At 46.9% G+C, this 21,553-nt stretch overlaps 1 protein-coding gene across 5 annotated transcripts in view; it reads right to left on the bottom strand.

Annotated features, from left to right (window-relative positions):
* Positions 1-18,853, bottom strand: part of CEP112 (centrosomal protein 112) — a 213,968-nt gene extending 195,115 nt beyond the window's left edge. For 2 of the 5 annotated variants that reach the window (XR_013982675.1, XM_080994465.1), the window contains exons 1-4: positions 18,458-18,853; positions 14,742-14,886; positions 11,903-12,093; positions 9,911-10,080 (exon numbers count right to left, since the gene is read on the bottom strand). Coding sequence is in view for 4 of the 5 variants with exons in the window: in XM_080994465.1 (XP_080850591.1) it covers positions 9,911-10,080; positions 11,903-12,093; positions 14,742-14,850 (470 nt within the window). In the remaining variant the exon portion in view is untranslated. The remainder of the gene's footprint in view (positions 1-9,910; positions 10,081-11,902; positions 12,094-14,741; positions 14,887-18,457) is intronic. The other 3 variants (XM_080994463.1, XM_080994464.1, XM_080994466.1) reach the window with 2 other exon arrangements.
* Positions 18,854-21,553: the final 2,700 nt, after the last annotated feature.

Below are 21,553 nucleotides of genomic sequence, written 5' to 3'. Positions count from 1 at the left end.
TTATGAAGCATTCATGATTTCTCTAATACATCCTCAAGAAAAGGGTGCTACGGATTCTACATCGTTAATAATAAAAAGCAGCCTTGAACACAAACAGCATAATGTAAAATGTTGTTAGAAATGCTTCACAAATAAGGTTTTAATCAAAGATTTTTTAGTAACAATGATCAAACACATATTGAAGGGGGGGACAGCTTTTAAGATTAAAGTGATTTTTCAAAGTACAAGGAGCTATAAAATTTGAGGCAGCATTAGACTTCAGCTCCAAGTTTCAATAAATTACTCACCATAAAAAGCACATGTGTGAAATATTGCAAATAAAAAACACTCGTCTTTTATTGAGGGGGGTATATTTACTCATGATGAATCAGGTCATGACCAGTAAACACTGACTTTAGCTACCTACCCAAACTGCTTGCCCTAAGTCAAAGTTACACTTTTTTAAAAAAAAAAATTGTTTACCCATAATCTCCACAGGAGGCTAAATTAGATCACAGGAATAAAATGCCCTTCTAAACAAAGTAATCAAAACATTTTGTTCCAACAAAACAAACTGGAATTACATTCAAACAAGTACTACATTTGCCACGCTAGAAAGTTCACTGCACAAATCTACAGTTCTTTTTGCAAAGAAAGTCAAACTGTTATCCAAGGACTGCGTCTAGGTTATAGATATGGATCTAGAAATAGAGAAATGCGGTTAAAAATTATTTGGCTCTACTGTCTAATTTATATTTACATTTCCTGTAGCAGTCAGCCAAATAGTTTGTTCACACAATGCTTCTTAGTTACCTTGCTCTTAATGTTAAGAGTAACCAATATATGTTTCCAGGACTGTAGGGTCTTACTAAGGGAAGGTGCTACATCCCTCATTTTAAAATGCAGTCCAACACAGATTTCTTTCAGTTCTCTGAAAAATTCAGCTGCAAAGAAAACTCTGGGCTGGGTTATATCTAACAGCAAACCATGGTTCAGAGCTACAGCAATGAGTTTATGTTCACATCTGTCAGGGGTTCAGGAGCAGAGGCAAGGGCAAGGGAGGAAACAGAAAGCGAGGGGGAGGAGGCAGAAGAAAAGATGAGTGATGACGACGACCCGAGATCTCCGAGTCTTTCCAGTGAATCAGAAGATTCACAGAAAGGAGCACCAGTGGCCAGGGCAAGGGGGGAGCCTAGGGGGACACCCCAGGAAGATAGAGCCAGAGGGGACTCAGAGGGGAGCAGTTGGAAATCGGGACCAGCGTGACCGCCAGAGAGCAGGGAAGAGGAAGGGCGCCAGGGATCAAGCGCTGGCAGCTCACAACAGGGGGGAGGGCACGAGTCAGGAGTGGCCACACCTCCATCGGGGAGCGAAGAAACGGTCAGACGGAAAGTGGAAGGTTGGGCGCGCGCGCCAAGTTCAAATGCACAGGAAGGTGGCGCAGTAGGCAGCCCGGAAAGGGAGCCAGGTCCTAAAGCCCGCCGAAAGGAGGGAGAAGAGTCAGGGGGGTCAGCGTCAGAGGAATCCCGGAAGGAAGAGACCCCGGGGGGCAGAGGGACCCAGAGAAGAACAGTCAGGCGGAAAAGGTGGAGCAAGGCTAGGATATTAAGTTGGTGTACAAGGGGCGGAGACTCAGATGGAGCTTCGCCGATCTAACCATTAGACGTAGGGTTGCACGCAGCAGCTTGAGAATGGAAACTGTAACTCAATAAAGACTTTTATTTAATGATCGCTGGCTAGCGTGATCCTCTGTGAGCTAGGATCTGGAAGCAACTCTGACAGTAAGCTCCATCCCATAAATTGTGGGCATCTACAGCCTCGCGGAGAGGAGAGAAAGCGGGTGCCTACTAGCGAGCTCACGAACGGCAGACAACATGACGGCCGAACAGCAGATAGCGGAACTCAGAGAAGCAGTGTCGCGACTGAATGCCGAGGCTCTTGCATCCAGGAAGAGAGAGGAGGACGCAGCTGCCGCCTACAGGGATCTCCAGGTCAGGTTGGAAGTGCTTACGAAGCAAGGGCAACTGACACCCAAACCGGAGGGGATTGGGTTGGGGAGACGAACAGGCGGTCTGGTCTCTCACTTCGATGGGAATTTGCAACAGTACCCCAACTTTAGAGCAGATGTAATGTGTGCACTGCAACTGCTGAACAAAGACTTTAGAGATGAGCAAGAGAAGGTGGGATTCATCATGTCCCATTTGCATGGAGATGCTAAAGCATGGCTGCGCAATTTGTGGAGAGATAAGGATCCGGCGCTCCAAAATGCGGATGCCTTTATTAAAGCGATGGATGGGTGCTTTTTATCAAGCATTGACGTGGATCTTGCTCGGCAGCAGATACATGGACTGAAGCAAGGGAGGGCCAGCGTAAGGCAGTACCATGCCCGCTTTTTCGCTTTGGTCAGTGCTCTGGAATGGGACAGAGATTCGGCTCCTGTAAGAGACCTGTTTTGGGAGGGATTGCACGGCTCGGTTAAAGATGAAATTGCGAGGGGGGAGAGACCCCGGACCACGCAGGAGATCGTTCAGAGGGCGCTGGCGGTGGGGGTGCGGCTGGAAGAACGTCCGTGGAGCAGTGGCGAAGGGCGTGGAGGGCGCGAACCAGCCAGGGGCTCCTCCTTCCTTCCCAGAGAAGCAGCGCGTGCGCAATCCACGCCTCCGCCAGGAGGAGGAGCGGAACCTATGGAGGTTGGAGGTGCAAGGGCTCAGTCAGCAGCCAGAGCCCTAGCACCGGCAGCAGTGAAAGCGAAGCCTCCTAGAGGGAACAGGAAGTGTTACATCTGCGATGATCCACAGCATATGGCGAAAGAGTGTCCCCAGAGGCTCCACAAGCACACTGCAGCCTCAGCAATGGTAACTGCAGCAACGCAGCAAGGACAACCACAGCAGGGAAACGACGGAGTCTGGCTGGAGAAAGAGGCACTGGGGCCCAGCCAGACGTGTCAGTGAAGCAGTCCCCAGAGATTTTACAGCCCATGGACCCCCTCCCGCCCAAACCAGTAGTGAGGCTCACCGCGTCGCTCCAGCTGCCCAATGGAATCACCATGGACGTGCCAATCACCATTGACTCCGGAAGCAATGCGGACTTTATAGGGCAGGACTTTGTCGACCGGCACGCTATACAGTTGCTGCCTGCCACGCTGCCCCTGCAGGTTGTCACGGTGGATGGCAGGGAGCTGCTAGGGGGGCAAGTGGTGAAGCAGACGCCACCAATGGTGATGCGACTTGGGAATCACAGGGAAATCATCAGCTTCAATGTCACTCAACTATCGGACACGCCCATTGTATTGGGCATGAGTTGGCTGGACAAGCACAGCCCGACGCTGGCTTGGTACCAGAGGCAGCTGACCTTCGGCTCTTCCTTTTGCGCTGAACACTGCATCGTGCCCAGGCAGGAAGGAGAGGAAGAGGAGTCACAGCGGCAGCTAGGCACGCTGCAAGCGGTTCCCCACAAGTACGCAGAATTTTTGGAGGTTTTCTGCGAGAAGGAGGCAGACAGGCTACCCCCCCACAGACCATATGACTGCAAAATTGACCTGCTGCCGGGGGCGGCGCTGCCCAAAGGGAAGCTGTATTCCATGTCTGAGGACGAACTGCAGGAACTCAAAGAGTTCATAGATCATAATTTGGAGCGCGGTTTCATCCGAGAGTCCAAGGCAGTGGGGGGCAGTCCGGTATTCTTTGTTAAGAAGCGGGACACGCCCCAAAAAAGACTTGTAGTGGACTATCGCATCTTGAACAGTGTGACCAAGCCATCGGACTTCCCCATGCCCCGAATCGACGACCTCCTCGCAAAGGTACGGAAGGGCAGAGTGTTCACCAAGTTGGACCTGCGAGGGGCATACAACCTCATTCGCATGCGGGAAGGAGATGAGTGGAAGACAGCCATGTTCACGCCCCTGGGCACCTACGAATATAGAGTTATGCCTTTTGGATTGCAAAATGGCTCCCACGTTTTTCAAGCTTTCATGCATCACGTGTTGGCGGGGCTCCTCTACAAGACGTGCGTCTGTTTCTTGGATGACATCCTGATCTTTTCGGAATCGCAGCAGGAGCATGACAGACACGTCAAGGAAGTGCTGAGCAGGCTACAGCAACATAGGCTTTACGCCAAGCTGGAGAAGTGCCAATTCGACGTGACGGAGGTGGATTTCCTGGGCTACAAGTTGTCTGATAAAGGGCTCGCCATGGACAGCGCCAAGGTCCGAGCAGTGTTGGATTGGAAAAGCCCACGCAACCGGAAGGAGGTCCAACGGTTTGTCGGCTTCGCGAACTTCTATCGCAAGTTTATCAAAGGCTTTGCGATGCAGACAGCGGCCATCACGGACACGCTCAGCTCCAAGAAAAAGAAGTTCATCTGGACAGAGCAGGCGGAGCAGTCCTTTCAGGCACTCAAGCGTCTCTTCGCGTCGGAAGAGCAGCTGCTTCATGTCAACCCCAGCAGGCCGATGAGGGTGGAGACAGACGCTTCGGACAGAGCCGTGGGAGCAGTCCTGCTGCAGAAAGACCCGCAGGGGGTTTGGAGGCCGGGAGCGTTTTACTCAAGGAAGCTCAGCAAGTCCGAACAGAACTACACCATCTGGGACAGGGAGTTGCTGGCCATTCATGCAGCGTTCAAAGCGTGGAGGCACTTCCTGATCGGCGCCAAGCACACGGTGCAGGTCTGCACGGACCACAAGAATCTAGAGCACTGGCGCACGGCACAGTTCCTGAACCAGAGGCAGATACGTTGGGCTGAGTTCTTTGCGAATTTCGACTTCCGAATAGAGTATGTCCCGGGGGACACCAACATCATGGCGGATGCTCTCTCCCGTAAGCCACAGTATCTGGAGGAGGCAACGCCAGCGGCCGCCATGCACATCTTCGCACCGACAGTGTGGGCGTGCGCGGCGGCAACAGTTGACCTGGATGCGGTGCGACGAGCGTTGCAGGATGACTCCTTCGCGCAAGCAAAGATGGCAGAGGTGCACAGGGGCACGGCAGCGACCGACGAGTTCCAGCTGCGAGATGGTTTGCTCATCCGTAAAGGGGCCATCTACGTGCCGGGAGACGAACTTCGCGCCAAGGTACTGCAGCAGCTGCACGACGCGCCCACTGCCGGGCACTTTGGAAAGAAGAAGACGGTGGAATTAGTAGCCAGAGACTTCTGGTGGCCTGGAATGAGAGGGGAAGTCGCGGACTACGTGGCGAGGTGTGACACCTGCCAGAGGGCCAAACCAGTGCACAGACCGCCGGCCGGACTGCTGGAACCGCTGCAAACTCCGTTCGAACCATGGGAGAGAGTGGCCCTGGACTTTGTCACGGATCTGCCCAGCTCGAGGGGCAAGACGGCTGTGCTGGTGGTGGTGGACTTGTTCTCCAAGATGGCACATTTCATTCCGTGTGCGAAGGTGGCCACGGCGGAACAAACCGCCAAACTGTTCATAGACCACGTGTTCAAGGTTCACGGTCTGCCGCGGTCTATTCTGTCCGACCGAAGGCGACAGTTCATCTCGAACTTCTGGCAGAGGCTGATGGGCTTCCTGAACGTCAAGATCAACCTGGCGTCGGCTAGACACCCGCAGACCAACGGGCAAGCGGAGCGGGTCAATGCCATCATGCAGCAGTACCTGAGATGTTATGCGAATCAACAGCCTGCGACGTGGGTGGATTACCTGCCTCTCGCCGAGTTCGCCTACAACAACACGAAGCACGTGTCCACGGGGGTCACGCCGTTCTTCGCCAACAACGGGAGGCACCCCAGAACCTTCCCGGGACTGGAAAGAATGGGGGAGGGGGAGCCGCAGACAGCAGATGCATTCGCGTCGGAGTTGCAGGAAGTCCACGATCAGCTGCGGCGGCACCTGGAGCTGGCTAAACACGCATACAAGGTACAAGCGGACAAACACAGAAGGGTTGGCGAAGAGATCCATGTGGGAGACTGGGTCTGGTTAGCAGCCCACGCAGTGCCGGCCAGGTCGTTGGCGAAGAAGAAACTAGGGCATAAACAACTGGGGCCCTACCAAGTCGAAGAACAGGTCAACCCGGTGGCTTTCAGGCTGGCTCTTCCGGAGGGTTCCAGAATGCATCCGGTGTTCCACAGATCGGTGCTCACTCCCTACAAGGCACCTCACAGGTTTCAGGAACCAGGAACGGCACCGGGTCCGCTCCGAGAGAGAACCGGGCAAGGGGGAGTGGCACAGGAGGAGCGCATCAACGAAGTCACGGAGATTTTGGACTCCAGATGGGGGGAAGAGGGGGTAGAATACCTTCTCGCCAAGGAGGGCACCCCGGCCAGTGCCAACAGCTGGGTGCCGGGCTACGCTTTAGACGAACCTCTGCTCAAAGAAGAGTTTCATGCCCTCTTCCCACATAGGCCAATGCCAGCAGACTTTTTCGACGACTGGCTTTTCACGCCCACGCTTTCAGCCAGCACGTTCCGGGGGTTCGACTCGGACGAGGAACCGACACGAGACGTCCGTTCCCCGGAGGGGTCACCCTCGGGATCTGCTTCAGAACCCTCGTATTGGTGGGATGATCGACCAGAGGAGCAGTTCCGCAGAAGGTGGCTGGAGGGTCCAGGACGAGCAACGTCTCCAGAAGGCAACGAGGGAGAGACGGACATGGACGTTTTCGGGGACGACCCGGGTTTCGAGCACGGCGGCACAGAGATGGAAGCGGAGGTGACCGTCGTCAACGAGAGCAGGGAGGAAGAACCGGAAGACTTCAGATGGCGGCCCGCCACGGGAAGCGAACTGTATCCGACATTCGTCCCCCTGACACGGCAGCACCCAGATCCCGCACCGGAAGGAGGGGAGGGGGGAAGAGGGGGCTTCGAGGGGGGGATGGATGTCAGGGGTTCAGGAGCAGAGGCAAGGGCAAGGGAGGAAACAGAGAGCGAGGGGGAGGAGGCAGAAGAAAAGATGAGTGATGACGACGACCCGAGATCTCCGAGTCTTTCCAGTGAATCAGAAGATTCACAGAAAGGAGCACCAGTGGCCAGGGCAAGGGGGGAGCCTAGGGGGACACCCCAGGAAGATAGAGCCAGAGGGGACTCAGAGGGGAGCAGTTGGAAATCGGGACCAGCGTCACCGCCAGAGAGCAGGGAAGAGGAAGGGCGCCAGGGATCAAGCGCTGGCAGCTCACAACAGGGGGGAGGGCACGAGTCAGGAGTGGCCACACCTCCATCGGGGAGCGAAGAAACGGTCAGACGGAAAGTGGAAGGTTGGGCGCGCGCGCCAAGTTCAAATGCACAGGAAGGTGGCGCAGTAGGCAGCCCGGAAAGGGAGCCAGGTCCTAAAGCCCGCCGAAAGGAGGGAGAAGAGTCAGGGGGGTCAGCGTCAGCGTCAGAGGAATCCCGGAAGGAAGAGACCCCGGGGGGCAGAGGGACCCAGAGAAGAACAGTCAGGCGGAAAAGGTGGAGCAAGGCTAGGATATTAAGTTGGTGTACAAGGGGCGGAGACTCAGATGGAGCTTCGCCGATCTAACCATTAGACGTAGGGTTGCACGCAGCAGCTTGAGAATGGAAACTGTAACTCAATAAAGACTTTTATTTAATGATCGCTGGCTAGCGTGATCCTCTGTGAGCTAGGATCTGGAAGCAACTCTGACAACATCATATTCCCAACTAGCTACTTCCTCCTTTGCAGAAGTCAGAATTTGCTATTATATCCAAATTGGCAAATACAGTGGTACCTCGGGTTAAGTACTTAATTCGTTCCGGAGGTCCGTTTTTCGCCTGAAACTGTTCTTAACCTGAAGCACCACTTTAGCTAATGGGGCCTCCCACTGCTGCCGCTCCGCCGGACCCAATTTCTGTTCTTATCCTGAAGCAAAGTTCTTAACCTGAAGCACTATTTCTGGGTTAGTGGAGTGTGTAATCTGAAGCGTATGTAACCTGAAGCATATGTAACCCGAGGTACCACTGTAATTATTTGCACTTGCCTTTCAAAACAGGGTTACAAACCAGCTTCAGCTTCTGATTTTAAGCATACTGTACATCAGTTTGTCAGTTCAGATACAATGTCAAACTATGCTTAATCAAAGGGAAATCTTTTGTCACACAGTAGTACTCGGTAAAGGTAAAGGACCCCTGGATGGTTAAGTCCAGTCAAAGGTGACTATGGGCTGCAGCGCTCATCTTTCTTCAGGCTGAGGGAGCCAGCGTTTTCCACAGACAACTTTCCGGGTCATGTGGCCAGCATAACTAAACTGCTACTGATGCACAGAGGACCGTGATGAGTGTCAGAGCACACGGAAACGCCGTTTACCTTCCTGCTGCAGCGGTACCTATTTATCTACTTGCATTGATATGCTTTTGAACTGCTAGGTTGGCAGGAGCTGGGAAAGAGCAATGGGAGCTCACCCCGTTGTGGGGATTCGAACCACCAACCTTCTGATCAGCAAGCCCAAAAGGCTCAGTGGTTTAGACCACAGCGCCACCCATGTCCCGTTTACCGTAGTACTAAAGCATTATTTAGCATTATACCTGAACTATGGTCTCCAATTCAAATAAGGTGCATAGACAGAAAGCATAACAGAAGTTAATCTCTAAAGCAAGTTGTGCAGCCGAGTTTACAGGCACCAGCTAAGTTAAAAGCAAAAACTATCATTCTGTTGCACAGCGAATTCCAACATCAAAAGATCCTTAACGGCTATCCTTTTGAAGGATCTCAAATTCATTTACAACAAGAAGCAATTATCTGTAATTACTGTATACCCCACACTTCCTCCTGTAGAGCCCATAGAAGCTAACAAAAAATAGAAAAATACACTCAGCCTTAAAAAACAACAACACAGCAACAATAGAAAACAATGCAGCAAGCAATAGGAGTTGGATCACTAAACTCTGCTCCAGCTATAAATCCAAAAGCTAAACATGCAAACATGTCTAAGGCTTAAATTAAGACTCAAAACTAATCTACAAAATAAGTACCATAACTGGTGAAACCATTCCACTCATTATTGCATGGTGGGTCGTCTTTGTTTCTGGGGCCCATTGGCACATTTGCAAACCAGAAAACTGCCATGGGTATGACACACACTGCCACTGTGCATACAGCAAATTATTATTTCTTTGAAGCCTAATTTCAGTGGGAGGAGGGGACACTGTGGGCACCAGGGAAGACCTTCACAGAAACATGTGTACACTCAAGTGCCATATTGTCAACCAAAGACATTGGTCGCATTAAAGAAGAAAAATAAATAATAAAATCAGGGTGATATGACAGGCCAAAGGCTTTCTAAATGTATATAAAAAAGTATTTTAAGAATTGGGAGAAAGGGAGTGCTAAGGCAGACCTCTCTAGGAATAGGTTTACAAATATTGGGGTAGCCATTGAGAATCATAAAGAGCTTTACATAATTAGAATAAGCAAATGAGGGCAGAAAAAGAATACCGTGTTTTTGCATGCCCACTAGATCATTAAAAGCCCCAATGAGGCAGACAGGAACCTCATTCTTATCATGCATGCTGCTGAAATCATAAGCACTTTGCTCGTCCCTCACCACCACTGCCACGCCACTGGGGAACAAAGCCATGGTCTGGCTTAATGTTACGTGCAGACCCTGCCTCATGATTTCTTTCTCTCCAAATGAACCACAAGCAGCAATCCAAAAACAAATCTTGGGTTACCGCAGTAAGCCAAGGAATAAACCACGAGTCCAGGTTCAGATATAACACAAAGACAGACCATGGCTTAGTTTATCAGCAGGTGTGAGGAAGGAGTGGTATCAGCAGCATGCACATTCACATTAAACCAGTTCATTTCAACTATAATTTAATGTGATGTGCAAGCCAGGCTTTTTATGGCCCTTCTCTGCTATTTACACTATAAGCACAATTTCTTAGCATGAGTGCCAAGGTGATATTTTAACATGCTTCAAAGGCGTCTCTTTTCAGTGTTACTCGTTTTGGATATATTTATGTAGATTAGCAAAGCACTTCATACCTGTGTCCAAGGGGTGAGGTTACTAGAGCAGACTCCTCTCTAAAAGATACCTTCCAGGATTCATCCATTTTAGAATCACTTTGCCCCAGCTCTCCCATGACCCAATCAGGTAAACCTTCTGGGCTGCTGCTCCACACTCTTGCTGAATTTGGTTCATCAAAGTAGATAGACTACATTTAAAAAAATAAAAAATAAAAACGCTTTTAAGTTTCCAGGAACATCTCCTAGCTTCTCTTCAGAAACTATGAGTTTCCAGGACCTAGGCAACAGAAATGATGTATTATCACCAAAATACTTCTACACGTATTCAGGCAAGTGATAACCTTTCAGAAACCTGACTTTCAGTTCTAACTTATCCTTGACTGTGTTTAACACAATTTATCAGCTTCTTGGCTATCTTTGCCATTTGCTTAGTATCATTTTTAAAAATCAAAAATTTATGTCAGACTCAGGTGGAGTAACCTTTTCATATTTATTTTGAAGGTCAACTCTGTATTAAACTTCTCACTTGGTTTCACAGACTCTTACCACGCTGCATTATCTCCTATATACATATTGAGGAGCCAGAAATATAAAACCTTCATAAATGGTCACGCATTTTGCTATCATCAAACATCAACACTGTCCAGCAACTTAGACCAACTACCCCATACATTTGTGTCCCAGTGACACACCCGAGTACTTGTGCCTTAGCTTATGTCAGAATAGATTCTCAAATTGCTCAAGTTGTAAAGCACTTTGAGGAGTTCCATAGTTCAGGTAGACAAACAAATTGAAACTGGACCCCATTTAAAGTGCTGGAACCAGTGTACAAAGCCCTGGATGGCATGAGGCCCAAGTATCTAATGCTTTGAGATCAGGAGGCACATCCCTACTTGCATTTCCAAAAACAGATACGGCCTGCAGTGTGATAACGTAAGGCAGTCTGAACAACAGTATCCATATGTAGTTTTTTAAAAACCTCTTAATTGTATTTTATTATGCTGCAAACTACCCTAGGCTTCTATGAGAATGGCAGCTTAGCACAGTACAGTGGTGCCCCGCAAGACGAATGCCTCGCAAGACGAAAAACCCGCTAGACGGAAGGGTTTTCCGTTTTTCGATGCGCTTCGCAAGACGAATTTCCCTATGGGCTTGCTTCGCAAGACGAAAACATCTTGCGAGTCTTGCGATTTTTTTCGCTCCCCCCCCTTTTTCTAAGCCGCTAATAGCCTTTTAGCCGCTAAGCCGCTAAGCCTTTAATAGCCGCTAAACCGCTAAACTGCTAATAGCGCTAATCCGCTAAGCCGCTAATAGGGTTGCTTCGCAAGACGAAAAAACCGCTAGACGAAGAGACTTGCGGAACGGATTATTTTCGTCTTGCGAGGCACCACTGTAAAAGCAACAATAGCAAAAATAAAAGGCATTTTAAAAAAAATCTTATCCCATTTTGTCCTGTTTGCAACCCCAAAAGGATCTCTGTGTGCATTGCCATAAATACAGTGGTACCTTGGGTTAAGTACTTAATTCGTTCCGGAGGTCCGTGCTTAACCTGAAACTGTTCTTAACCTGAAGCACCACTTTAGCTAATGGGGCCTCCTGCTGCCACTGCGCCGCCGGAGCACGATTTCTGTTCTCATCCTGAAGCAAAGTTCTTAGCCCGAGGTACTATTTCTGGGTTAGCGGAGTCTGTAACCTGAAGTGTATGTAACCTGAGGTACCACTGTACAAAATAGGTACGTTAACTTGCTGACTATGAGTGAAATTAGTGTTCTTAGCACAGCTGCACTGGAGGGAGGCATCCATGGGAAGAAGCCATTTTTGCTGATTCTCCATCCCCTGGCACTCCCAAAATATTGCCCTAGAGAGGATCCCCTAGGACAGGGCAAGAGGGAATCTGCCAAAAACACTATGTCGCCTCTTGTGAGAGTGATGCCTCCTGCTGGATCAAAAGCCCTCAGGCTCATATAATGACAACAAATATCCTTCCATAGTAATGCACTTCATATTTACCATGTATGAAGGAAGAGTTTTCAATGTTCCTGCTTCTGGTTTCTGTGTAAAGGGGCCCTCCAGCACTCCTCTCTTCAGCATATGCAGAAGCAGCTTTCCATACAAGTTCCGGTTCTTCCTACCAACAGTACCTGCGCCCGCACCTGAAGGCTCACAAAGCTTTTTGATCCAAAGGGCACATCTCTGACGTTCTGAGAAGGGTGGAGGTGGAATGTATCAAGTGTAAGAAGCTGAAATTACAGCGGTCTAAATATTTACCTTTTCTATCAATAAATAAATTCATGCCGAGCTGAAAATGTTTTATTGCAAAATATAAACTTCAAAAGAAATCTTGTGTTTCCGAAGTTAGTAATAGTACACAAACTGTTACACTTATACAGACTAATTAACACAAGGAAGCACTCAAATACTGGTAGTTTGACCCTTAACGCATGTATTTGCATGTAAAAGCTACTTATAAATTTGAAGGAAGTACAGGCTATGAGCTTTATTCAAGCATCATTCAGCTGATGGTAAGGCTTGCATAAGTGCAACAAGAAGTAACTTTTAGGAATACCCTTTCCTTGCAGCACAAAGACACATTATAAATCTGTTTCAAGGTGTTAGGGGATACACGAAAGCAGATTTAGTGAATGAATGCAAAAAACAAAAATTGCTGGCAATATTACTGTCAGCTGAGCAATACCACAGAATACACCTCTATAGATTTAAAGTTTGCCACATGGGACGTTTTTTATATACGTTAGAGAAAAAACTTCTAATGTGTTCAGTGTAATGTGTGAATCATCTGTATATTTTGTGTATTACAAGTTTGAATATACACCTTTATAATTTTTATACACTAAATCATACATATTTTATGTATAGATTTTCTCATACTGTATATGAAACGGATCTAAATCTTTGGATCAGAGTGTGGTATAATCACACCACAGCCTTAGCAACATTTTTTTTCTAAGCATACCCCTTCAAATTCTTGTGATGTTGTATACATTTCATGGCTGTGTTGGGAGACAATAAATGAAAGCATTTTAAGAACAAGGTATTAAATTTAGTGATAAAATACATATTCCCTCTACAGAATTAAGGCCAAAATGTCATGTGTTCTTCAGGAAGTGAAACAATTTTCTATCCTCTTTATGAAAAACCACATCCTGTTACTAATGTACTGAGCCTACTTGTGAAAATATTTTAACTAGAAGAGTAAATTTAGCAACCTCTCATGGCATTACATTGGTTGTTTTTCTGTAACAAGATGTACCACTAGTAGGATTAAAAAACTGATCAAAAATATTTATCAAGCACTTACACTTTGTAGATTACATCCACATAGTAAGTCCATTTTCTGTCTGTAATCTCTAAATTTATAAAAATACTGTTTTCATTTATTAATAGCAATAATATTAGTTAACCTGCTATAGTGTTTATTTGTTTTTAAGTAAGATCAGGAAGAGAAGCTTCTAAAAATCATTTGTAATTTTATAAAATGGTATAATCCTCAACAAATCCTATTTTTTTAAAATTTTCATTATCTCTATGTGATTAATCATAAAATAACCAGAATTCTTTATATAAAAGTATATTTACATCATTAAGAAGGATGAGCCTGAATAATCAGTATTAACTGAAATGCTTAAAAGATAAACAATGAAAACAAATGTTATGATTATGCACATTTGTAGCACTTTTCAGTATTTAATTTGGTAAAGCATTTATTCCATCATTTCCTCTTCCTTCACTAAACTGACACTAGACACCATCACCTGCCCTCTATACACAGCGCAAGTGCCAGGGAGACTGTATCCCTTTTCTTGGAACAACAATAACTGTTCACATAATCAAATCCTAACTTACCATATTTTATATATTTTACTAATCCCTCAATCCAATTTTATACCCAGCAAAGAATATTGCACTAGGCTTCTTCCCTATGGGTTGCATTCAACACTGTGCAAACAGTTCTACTTGCGAAACAGAACTCTCCCTTCTGCTCATCTGCCCATCCAGCCCCCAAATCTGCCCCATTTTGAGGGTGGGGTGGGCTGCAGGGGAGAAAAGGGGTAAAGTTCTGCTCAGGAAGCCTATGCCCTTTTAAAATGTGAGTTGTGGGCGGCGGCTATTGGGTTGTGCTTTTTAATTTTGATTATGTATTTTGTGGTTTCATATTTTGATTTTATTGTGTGAACCGCACCAAGACCTCCAGGTATAGGGCAGTATATCAATTCAATCAATCAGTCAGCAAGCCTGCTGTGAAAGTGGAGCAGAAGAGTTGGATACAATCCTATGCTCCAGGGCTACTGGAATTGGGCAGCCATCAGCACTGTGACCCTGCACTTGAAAGCCCTTCAAAAGCGAGAGACAGGACTGGATTCCCGGACTCTTCCATTGCATGAAGCCTCCACAATGAATTGAACGTCCCCATCACTATGCCCTTGTCTCCGAGATCTGGGTATTTTCTGTATAAGGGAGGTAGTTCAGTATCAGCAGCATATATGATTTTTGTTACTTTTGCTCAAGAAGCACCAAGTTGTTAGAATAGTCCTAGCTGCCTAGACATAAAGCATGCTACACACAGCAATCCAACTGTAAGCAATGCTTTGATATGATAAATTACTCAGACAAAAATTCATTCCTCCCTCCCCACCATAATATTTACAACATACCATGAGTCCATAAGATAAATTAGGACTCAGTTTATTTAACTGGTCAATAACACGGTGTTGAGCATATAGCAAAGCCAAGATTAAAGAGCATATATGTTTATCTTATTTGGTTTAAGTGTGCTACTGTAAAATGGAAAAATAAAATATTACGGATAGCGTTTCATTCCAATGTTTACCTGATTTGTGAGGCAGTTTCAAAACATAAGGCTTCATATCCACAACATAGTGATCAAATTCTGAATCCAGTTTCTCCCAAGTTTCTTCTTCACCACTCATTCTGCTCATTCAACAATCGGAATATAGATGCGTTTAAAAGGATAACTGGAAACACAATGCAAAAAACACAATGCAATCTTTTATTTTAAATAATATTTTATTTATACACAGCAAAGTTCAACAAACAGGTCTCCCAGCCTGGGCCAAATATTGTCCAATGTAAATTGCCAACACAGATGTTAAAGAGCAATGTAGGAAGTAGTAGTGTGTCAACAGAACTTGACATCTAAAACAGAGGGAAGTGAGATACTACCTGCCTCATACTCTTCTCAAAATGGCCCTCCCAAAAGAAGAACCTGCTGACAGGGATATATATCATGTCCATCATCTGGATCAGAGTTTCCCAAACTTGAGTCTCCAGTTGTTGTTGGACTACAACTCCCATCATCCCTAGCTAGCAGGGATCTGGATTGAAAACCAGTAACAGTGGCGGCATACACAAAACATATTTAAAGCACATTTCCCCCACAAACACACCCCAAGAACCCTGAGAAATGTAGTTTAATAAGGGTGCTGGAAATTGTAGCTATGTGAGAGAGAAGCTACAGTCAGATAAACTGAGATATGAAAGCTAGGAGGTAAATGGCACCTTAAACCTCGGTTATGGCCATTTTTTTTAATATAACAATACAAAGCTGAAAATGAATGAACTGCAGCTACAATATTATATATATACAATGGTACCTCGCAAGACGAATGCCTCGCAAGACGAAAAACACGCAAGACGAAAGAGTTTTCCGTTTTTTGAGTCGTTCCGCAAGACGAATTTCCCTATGGGCTTGCTTCGCAAGACGAAACGTCTTGCGAGTTCTTGCGAGTTTGTTTCCTTTTTCTGAAAGGCGCTAAGCCGCTAATAGCGGCTAAGCCGTTAATAGCCGCTAAGCCGCTAATAGCCATGCTTCGCAAGACGAAAAAACCGCAAGACGAAGAGACTCGCGGAACGGATTAATTTCGTCTTGCGAGGCACCACTGTATATATATATATATATATATATATATATATATATGTGGGTGTGGGTGGGTGTGGGTGTGTCCAGTAGCACCTTAGAGACCAACTAAGTTTGTACTTAGTATGAGCTTTTGTGAGCTTCTTCAGATACCCAACACAGCTACCTACCTGAATCTAAAATATTATGTTCTTTCTTCACATGACCAATCCTTTTCCTGCCCAACCCCTTAATATTCTTAAGTGGGTCTTTTCTCCAGTCTTCAGAGAGTAGCTGGAAGTAGGGAGGCAGAAAACGGTCCTCCTTTCCTTCCACGCTGCAGTTTTAATCTGAAATCTTAGGCGCAGCACTGTGCCCAGACCTCAGAAACTGCTCACGCTAATGAAATTCCCTGTTGCAAAATGTACCCAGAACACTGGCTACAGTTGCCAGACTTCTTGGGTTTAAATAGAATTTGGAGCAGACAAACAGTAATACTACCGAAAAAACTATCAGAATTATACGTGGAGTTAGTGCAGCATTGGTTAAGTATAAGATATGCACTGCTTTGCCAAGTTAGAAGCTGCAGTCATGTACTTGAAAGCATGCCTCCACTGGTTAAAACAGAATTGACATTCAATTAATATGTGTCATAGGCAAGAGACATAAGATAAACACTTCCTTGACATCATGTACATTGTTAATCTTTTGAGTTTACTTGCTTAGCTAAATTGCTTTTCAACACAGGTCAACACAGATATTTATCCTCAAAAAAACTTCACTACTATCATTATTATATCTTTTTATATTCCACCTTTTTCCCTGACAGAGTCTTAAGGCAGCTTACAGCTAAAACAGAAACAGCTAAAAACATATTTTTTAAAGCAATAATTAAAAAACAATTAAACACTAGTAGAACACACACACACACACACACACACACTGCTTTTTTCTAAAAGATGTTTAGGGGTACTCTCGTTTTGACTCAAGAAAATCACCATTTTATAATTCAAATCGGGGAAAATAAATACAGTAAATGGACAAAGGTACAAAGATTCACAAAATATTTAGTGGTATGCATACCCCTGCGTCCCCCCAGAAAAAAAACCGCTGTATATACGAGATCACATACAGATCATCACAAATAAAAACACAACACCTGCCTTTCCTTAAAAGCATTCAGTTCCCAAAAGCCTGTTAGAACAAGCACATATTCAACTGCCAGAGAAGGACAACAAGTCTAACTTCTCTAGGAAGGGAGTTCCAAAGTCTGGGAGCAGACACTGAGAAGGCCCTGTCCCACAAGTATGCCTGTGAGGGTGGTGGGAGCATGGGAAGGGCCTCCCCTGAAGATCTCCCCTGAAGAACCAGCCTTGGCAGGTTTGTATGAGGGACTACGGTATTTCAGATATCCTTGACCTAAGCCAAAGAAGATTTTATAGATCCTAACCAGCACTTTAAACTGTGCCCACAAACAGACCAGTCACCACTGGAGTCGTATGCTTCCTATAACCAACCCAGGTAAACAATCTGGCTACAGCTCTTTGACCCAATTGAGTGTTCTGTTTAAAAACATCATTCTAATTGCATTATTTTGCCGTTTCTCTCCCACTAACAAATCATCAGGCCGGCCAGAGTAGTTTACCTCCACCCTACAAGGATGTGTATATGACACGGCCGCAGCAAATCTCTCAGGCAGTAATCCTGTGCACGCTTATGCCATAGTAACGCTTACCAAAAATAGTGGGACACACACACAGGATTGCAGTGTTGATATGGGATTTTCAGTGGAAAGGCAAAGACCCTGCAAGCGCAATCCTTGGCACACCTGTGCAGAAGTATGCCTGACAGTTCAATGGGACCCTGATCAGTGTACATATGACAGCTGCTTTTTTAACACCACCATAAACACGTTCACTCCAAGGTCCCCCCACCCCCAAGTTCAATGGGGCAATAAACCACCCCAATGTAAATGTGCAAAAGCCAGAGTCGGATTACCAAATAGGCAGCGTAGGCACCGGCCTAGGGCCCCCTCACCCCTTTCAGGGGCCACAACGGATCCAAGTGGGTACGGTTTGTTTTTGTGCAATGAAATCAGTTTGCTGAAATTGTTGGTTGGCAAGAATGAAATAAGGGACGCAGGTGGCACTGTTGGTTAAACCACAGAGCCTAGGACTTGCTGATCAGAAGGTCAGCGGTTCGAATCCTCGCGACAAGGTGAGCTCCTGTTGCTCAGTCCCAGCTCCTGCCAACTTAGCAGTTCGAAAGCACGTCAAAGTGCAAGTAGATAAATAAATACTGCTCCAGCAGGGAAGGTAAGCGGCGTTTCTGTGTGCTGCTCTGGTTTGCCAGAACATGCTGGCCACATGACCCGGAAGCTGTACGCCGGCTCCCTCAGCCAATAAAACGAGATGAGTGCCACAACCCCAGAGTCAGTCACGACTGGACTTAATGGTCAGGGGTCCCTTTACCTTTAAAGATGAAATAAAGTATTAGGAGATAATTTGCGGGAGGGGGGCAAGATTTCGACTGCCTAGGGGTTTAATCCGGCACTGGCCCATGCCCAGGCTTATGCATACCTACTCGGAAAATTAGCCCCATCCAATTAAATGGGATTTATTCTCAAGCAACTGTGCAGAGAAGGGCTGAAAGCTCCTTAAGCACAGACATGACAACATAGCTCCGTTTACCTCGCGCAGTCCACGACGTCGAGGCTTTCGGCAAAGGTTCGCCCCCTGGCAGAGAAAGAGGGGGGGTTGGCACAACCCCACTTCCCTCCACCCCCCACAAACAAGGGCGAGGCTACAAGGAGATGCCACAGAAGTGGGGCTGCGGTGGTTGCAGTGAACTGAGGGAGTGTCCTAAACCCCCCACAGACCTCACAAACCTGCGCCTCCCTCTCTCCCCCCCCCTTATTTCAGTGGGGCTGAACGACGCGACCCCGAGAAACGGGGCTCCGAGAAGAGTCGGGGAACCGGCGCGGCTGCAAGGAGACCAGGCAAAAGGCAGCCAACGGTTCAAACCAACCCCGCCCTTTCCCGCCGGGCTCCCTCAGCGAGGGGCAGGCCCGACGGGCCCGAGCTACTTCCGCTTCCGGCGCAGCGAGCTTCGCCGCGTCGGCGGGGTTGCTAGGCGACGTGGCCTGCGCTTGGGAAAAGCGGCTAGGCCTCGCCGGGAGTGGCGCCGCTTGCGGGCTGGGCAGGGTAGCGTGGCAGCAGCAACGGCCGAGTTTTAAGAAAGGGAGGGGGGTGAAATTGCGTGTCCCGTTTGGAGCCCTGCCTTCTCAATGGGGTTTCGGAGGCAGTAGGCTCAGGTGACAAAGGAGAATTGACAGACTGCTGGGGAGCTGCAGGGGGCGGTGGTGGGTGCTGGACAATTATTACAGGCGGGAGAGAATAATAATAATAATAATAATAATAATAATAATAATAATAATAATAATAATAGTTGTTGTTGTTGTTGTTTATATGCCGCCCATGGGCTCAGGGCACGCACCGCCCCAGGTGCCCGAGTGGCTGGCTACGCTGCTGACCTGGGGGGAGGGGAGTAAATTGCTACTAGGGGGATGGCAAACATCAGTGATTCCTTAAGAGAGGTTACAGAGCAGTGCCCGTTGCTCGGTCCCTGCTCCTGCCAACCTAGCAGTTCAAAAGCACATCAAATTAGATAAATAGGTACCGCTCCGGCGGGAAGGTAAACAGCGTTTCCGTGCGCTGCTCTGGTTTGCCAGAAGCGGCTTAGTCATGCTGGCCACATGACCTGGAAGCTGTACGCCGGCTCCCTCAGCCAATAAAGTGAGATGAGCACCGCAACCCCAGAGTTGGCAACGACTGGACCTAACGGTCAGGGGTCCCTTTACCTTTACCTAAACAAGCTGTAGCCTAGGGCCCCACTCTCTTGGGGGGGCCCAAAAAATTTAAAGGAAAAAAACCCCCTGGATATACTATTAATATACCGTACTTCTTCATAATTGTATTTCAGTTCAACAATTACTTTGATAAAATACATATTTTGTTATGTGCAAATGGCTTTAGATACCTATTAGCTGCATAAATTGGGACGCGGGTGGCACTGTGGTCTAAACCACAGAGCCTAGGGCTTGCCGGTCGGAAGGTCGGCGGTTTGAATCTCCACGACCCCACGACGGGGTGAGCTCCCGTTTCTCGGTCCCAGCTCCGGCCGAACTAGCATTTCGAAAGCACGTCAAGTGCAAGTAGATAAACAGGTACCACTCTGGCAGGAAGGTAAACAGCGTTTCTGTGCGCTGCTCTGGTTCGCCAGAAGCAGTTTAGTCATGCTGGCCACATGACCCGGAAGCTGTACGCTGGCTCCCTCGGCCAATAAAGCAAGATGAGCGCTGCAACCCCAGAGTTGGCCACGACTGGACCTAATGGTCAGGGGTACCTTTACCTTTACCCAGGTGCATAAATTACCATATAGCATATATTCAACACAAAAAAGCGACAAAGGACAGCTGGACACATAAAAGGGGCCCCATTACCTTCAGTAGCTTAGGGCCTCATCAAACCTAAATCCAGCCCTGTGACAGAGTAATGTCCATGCTTCTCTTCCCAGGAGCTACTGCCTGGCCTTCCCCCACCCCCATCCCCATTATTAAAATTCTTTTATGTCTGCTTGCAGTCACTTACTCTACAGTAGCCTATAGCCTGTGATGGTGATGGTGTTTTTTTAAAAAACAAGAAGACAATCACTATCTTGGGTAAAGAAGTGTCAGAAAAACATGATTGTTCTGCTGAATATTACCAGGGCCTAGAAAGGAACCTCGTGTCAGCATGTTCAGTGACAGCCTGAACACTTCCTGGCTCCCTGAGGTACTGAAAGGGAAAACTTTTGTGTTTGTGTTCTTCCATTCTCTCCACTCTCCCACCTTTCACTGCAAGTCAGAAACGTATTTACTTAGACGTCCATCCCACACAGTTCATTTACTTATTATTATTACATTATATTTGTATCCTGCTTTTTGGCCAATAATTTGTCCTTAGAGCCACTCATAGCAAATGCAAATTGGATGAGGATGCTTAACTCAGCCTGGATCGCTGTCTCATGGCTCTTGGTCTCTGCAGCCACAGCAGGTGCTGTAACTCTCCCAACGGTTTGACTTCAGTCCCAAAGGCACACTCTTGTATCCTGAGACAGGTGGACGCCAAACATTTCTGCTCAATACAGTTTCAGCAGTCATTGACCAGTAAAAGTTGCTAAATATCAAGTGACAACAGCTATTATTATTTATATTGTTCCATGAACGTACATGGTAAACATACTTCAGATAGGGATAGCTACCCTGTGGCCCTTCAGGTTTTGCTGAACTACAACTCCCATCAGTCCCAGCTAGCATGACCAGTGATCAGAGATTATGGGGGCTGTAGTTCAACCACATCTGGAGGGCCAACACCTCTAGTTGACGCGAAGGGCCAGGGAACTACTAGTCACACCTGGGCCTAATTTCCGAAGGGATCGTGTTACTGTATTTTGATAGCTTGGTTTTCAAGCACTAAAGAAGAGAACAGCTTGTAAAAGGGAAGGAATTCCTGTACAGATTTATGTGACTTGATAACCTGCCTAATTTCTATCCAAGAGTGAAAAGGCAGATGTCACTATGCTCACCATAATCCAACTACAAAAGAAAGTCATCGTACTAAACATATGTTGCATACTGTCCCTCCAGAGGTATTGATTCTGAAAATACAACGGTTGAATATGTACAAATCCCCAATGTGATACAACTCACAATTTGAATTGTAAAAAAAGTATTCATTTAGATAGAC

This window comes from Podarcis pityusensis (genome assembly GCF_964106645.2).
Source record: "Podarcis pityusensis genome assembly, chromosome: 2".
Classification (NCBI taxonomy): Eukaryota; Metazoa; Chordata; class Lepidosauria; order Squamata; family Lacertidae; genus Podarcis; species Podarcis pityusensis.
The sequence above is the reverse complement of the archived record's forward strand: the minus strand, read 5'-3'. Positions and strand labels throughout refer to the sequence as shown.